Source organism: Zingiber officinale, chromosome 2A (genome assembly GCF_018446385.1).
Source record: "Zingiber officinale cultivar Zhangliang chromosome 2A, Zo_v1.1, whole genome shotgun sequence".
Lineage (NCBI taxonomy): Eukaryota > Viridiplantae > Streptophyta > Magnoliopsida > Zingiberales > Zingiberaceae > Zingiber > Zingiber officinale.
The window spans coordinates 103,943,853-103,948,337 of record NC_055988.1 but is presented as its reverse complement, the minus strand read 5'-3'; the positions used below and the strand labels follow the sequence as shown (position 1 = coordinate 103,948,337).

Below are 4,485 nucleotides of genomic sequence, written 5' to 3'. Positions count from 1 at the left end.
CCACGTCTTATTAATTTTAACTATCATATTATCTCTTGAATCCGATCATTATAACCGGTACTAAAAATAAAAGAGCAAATTTAAAATTTTACTATCCCTGTTAAATTACAAACCTTCCCTATAAAGATGCCCTTCCCTTGTCATCAGCTACTGTTTTCGTAACTTGTGATCACAAAATCACACGGTTTAAAGATTGAAATGATATCAAACAGTAGCAATTCAACTCCGACTACGCATTCAAGTCCATGAAAGGATACACCCGCTACAGGCCATCAAGGCAACAGATCCATTGCCAATTGAAACAGACCGAGAATTACACGTTCAAGTAGCTTATAAAATGAAAATAATATTTAGGATTTCTAGTCGGACAGTGAAATTGATAGTTAGGGTTTCCAAGTCAGCCAGCCAGCCAGCCAGCATGCAGCTTAGCAAACATCCAGAGACAAATATAGTATCTCGTTTCCTAGAGTAAGATCACTCAAACTACTTTTGCCATATAAAACACTAGAAGAGTAACAAGAATCTACTTCATCTCCCAGTCCTTCAACTTCTTACTTCCTTTTGGTTTTTCGATTGGTGCGTTCATCCCTGCCATTTTTGCATTGTACTTGGATCGAAGTGGGCCATTCATACTCCACCTGTAAGAAGAAGATAAAAAAGGTCACTTGATCTGAAATCTCATCGTAAGATTTAATTCCAATTATTTGAGATTAATGTTCAAATATCTTAAATGACATTTAGCTAGAAAATTCATCAGGTACTAATCCCACCAAAATAACCCTTACTTAACGGACGCCGAAAAAATGTATATTGGACAAAGTCCTCAAGAAAACATTTTAAACTTCGTCCATAAGATGGATTTTTTGCAATTATCAAACTCATTCCTTCATATTTCAACAATAAACATGGCAAGTAGTGACTGTTAATATCACCATCATGAAAGATGCATACTAAGATATTATTAACTCAGATATTAAGAGCAGAGTAAAAGATGAGTCAATCTCAAGGAATGCTACTGACAACTGAAACTCTAAAACCAAACACAAAATGAACAATATTCCACAACTACAAGGAAAAGTTTTAATTCATGGTTACATGTGACACTTTTTACTAAAAGATAAGAGACAAAAGTGTCTAACCAAGTTTTCAGGATGGCATTTCATGCAAAGATAATATTTCCAATATTGCCATGGCTATTTCTTCATAGTAAGACAATGAACAAATGTTAATATCATTGTGACACAAGAAATATAGTACTACCATAACCAAACTAAATATTAGCAGAAGAGTTAAGAAACGCAAGTCAATCTAGATGTGTCACTGTGATGTTTCCTGCTGGATACATAATATTAAAAAAGATAACTTTAAAAGTTTCCAGGATGAACCCCTTTTTTTGTTTAATGCAATAAGATCAGTTATTTTGAGATTCACATGGTCATTTCTTGAAAGTAATATGATATGCTTATATCACATGATAGAAGTCATATACTAATTGGCACCAAATTATAGATTGACAATGAAGATTGAGGAAAGTAAATGGAGAACTTACGGGGCATTCCAATCAGTTGTATCCTCGTTAACAAGATGAGTCCACTTGGTCCTTCCGCTTCGTCCAAAGTGCTTCACTTGCATGACCTTAGGCAGAATGCTCTTATCCATCTTGTCTTCGCCAGTCGGTGCAGAGAAATCTTGCCGAAAGATATCATCTGTACCTGCTGTTGTTGCAATGTCATCAACACCAGATTGGAAGAAGGCACCCTTGTGATAATACTTCTGCATAAACCTCCACTTCTGCTTCGGCACAGGAAGTTGCTTTGGATTCTTCCTTTCCCATTCCCTCCTCTCTTCCTCGGTCATATTCCTAACCTTCTCGATCTCTTCCTTCTCCTTCAATCTAGCTTCCCTGTCCTCTCTTTCTCTCTTGATTCTTGCAATCTCCCTAGTCTTCCAAGCTTCATACTCTTCAGCCTCATTCATATCATCATCGGTGTCAATATCTGAGATGTTTGCTTCCGCCTCCAAATTCTTTTGAATCACTTCATCCTTTCTAATCTCCTCCACCACAATCTGCTTGGTCTCAACCTTTCTCTCATCCAACCTCTTCTTCACTAACTCCTCGAGTCGCCTTTCCTCCTCCTCAATTCTCTCACGCTCTGCGATTGTATCCCGCTGAGACTTGGGAATGAAGACTGGCTTCACCATTGCAATACCCAGTTGCTCCTCCTCAGAATCTGTCTCGTACTCAGATTCCTCCTCCTCCTCCTCCTCTTCTACTTCTTCCTCCTCTTCTATAGGGAGAAGAGCAGCTTCTTCCTGCTCTCTCTGTAGCAATTTCTCTCTAATCCTACGCCTCCTCTCCTCAATAGCATCCTCATCATCCTCTTCCATCTCCAACCTTTCCTGCCTGTCATTCTCCTCCTCGATTGTCGAGATAATCTCAGCTTGCCGTATCCTCCTGTGATCATTCCTCACCTCCTCCTTGTTCTCGGCTCGGAGCTCGGCGAGACGCCTCAGCCGACGATCATCCTTCTGTGGTACATCCGCATCTTCCCGAATAGGGAAGGCCTTCTCGAGAGAAGCCAACTTGGAGGCCCTGAGGTCCTCGTCCTCATCGAGATCTTCTGCCCATTCCGGAGCTTTTCCAGGCCAGTACCTCTTGACTTTGGTCTGCCCGATCTTTCCCCGGAGCTTGTCTCGGATGGCGATCACGGCGTCGCTAACACCGGCTGTGACAGACATGGCTGCGAAGGATTGAACTACCTACAAACCCTAAATAGAAAGTCCAACAATCATTAAAAACGATAAATTTATTTAGGTAAAAATCTTGCTCAGAATCAAAATCAATATCCAGATGTATACCCGACGATGTTTCCGGCTGAGTTCTTCGGCGAGAGGATGCGAAGCGGAGAGGAGCGGCGAGAGAGGATTGCGAAGCCCCGTGGCGGTGGTAGCCAAGAGCGCTCTTTTAGAGGTTCCGGCACGGGCCGGATCGGGATAAAAAAAAAAAAAAACCCCTAAACATCCGATCGGTCAAGATAAGAAAATAAAAATATAAAAAAATTATATATACAAATATATATAAAATAAAGACTTCTTAACTCCGATCCAGACTCAAGTCAACCCTAGCTAATGATCCGAACTCACTCCTGCTCAATAAGAGAAAGCCCCTCAAACTTTCATTGGACTAAAACAAGGGCTTATAAATATACTTACTCGGGTAATTAAGAAAGAGTAATGATATGTTAAGAAAAAAATTTCAAGAAAAAATTTATGGATAGATATATAAATTCATGGTCAATCATTTCATTTTTTGTGGGTCCTATCATTTTATGTATCTATTTTTAAATTTTTCATTCAGATTTTTTTTTTTGAACATATTATTTTTTATTAAAAAAATAATAATAAATAATTAAATATAAAAAATCATTTTGCTCCCTGAAATATATTTCTTAAATTTAAGGTTTTTGTCCTTTTATCTATTTATCTATTTTTCGATAATTCTCACAATTTTAAGATCGTCTAGGTTTTCTTAAAATTTATTAAATCATTTTTTCTATTCTAAATTATATATTCCTATTATTATGTCACTTAAAAAATGATGATTTAATAGTTTTTAGTACTAGTAAATGACCATCAATTCTCACTATTGTTAAAATTTGTAACTTCGTCGAACCTAACTGACTACACTTCTTGTGTATGGTCACATGTATCAGAACAATCGACGAAAGTTTTCCAGCGGAATCACGAAAAAAAATGCCCGTTGTGTTGAATTGTATTGCTAATTTTTTAGTGTAGTTAAATAAATATATATAATTTATTTTTAGAGGTTGGATAGTTACTGATTAGGAATAGTTTGAAATGGGAAAGAGGAAGAAGGATGAAGGAAGAGGGAGAAGACAGGAAAGTAGAAAATTTTAAGAGGAAAATCATGTGAGCCTTCAGCCTTATAAAAAGAAAAGACTATTAATACCTTTCGTATTAAAAAAATAAAAATAAAAGCTAAGTGGCTTTTAAAAAATAAAAACCCTAGAAGATTGGAGCTGCGGTTCCGACAAACTCGTGGGGAGTTAAATCCCCTCTTAGTCTGAAAGAATTATAATTGAAATTTACGGTATAAAATAATAATAACTTATATCTTGTTGCGATGAAATTTGAAGAGGAAAAAATACTGGATAGAGGAAGACGTATCTTGCTATAGGAAGAACGATCACAGAATTGGAAAACTCTTTACAATTTCACAGACTAAATCCCGTAGCCTCAGATGCTACAACTCTTCCACATGTGAACCACATTTTGATGCACCCTTTATAATAGGAATTATCCCATGAGTAAAAGAGACTTTTTCCCAAAAGAAAGTAAGCAACGTGGCCATGCCCACATTTTCATTTCCTACATCTCTCACTCGTTCAAGGTAAGTCACTAAAATTAGTTCATCCAAGTAAGTTACTAAAACCAGTTAGCCATAAAGACTAAATAAGTCACATA

General features: G+C 37.1%; 1 protein-coding gene across 1 annotated transcript; it reads right to left on the bottom strand.

Annotated features, from left to right (window-relative positions):
- Positions 1-326: 326 nt before the first annotated feature.
- Positions 327-3,014, bottom strand: LOC122041809 (microfibrillar-associated protein 1A-like). Its single transcript, XM_042601631.1, has 3 exons — positions 2,860-3,014; positions 1,550-2,769; positions 327-638 (listed from the first exon to the last, which is right to left on the bottom strand). The coding sequence occupies exons 2-3, from the start codon at positions 2,737-2,739 to the stop codon at positions 524-526; spliced, it is 1,305 nt and encodes a 434-aa protein (XP_042457565.1). The 5' UTR covers positions 2,740-2,769; positions 2,860-3,014; the 3' UTR covers positions 327-523.
- Between the last annotated feature and the right edge of the window lie 1,471 nt (positions 3,015-4,485).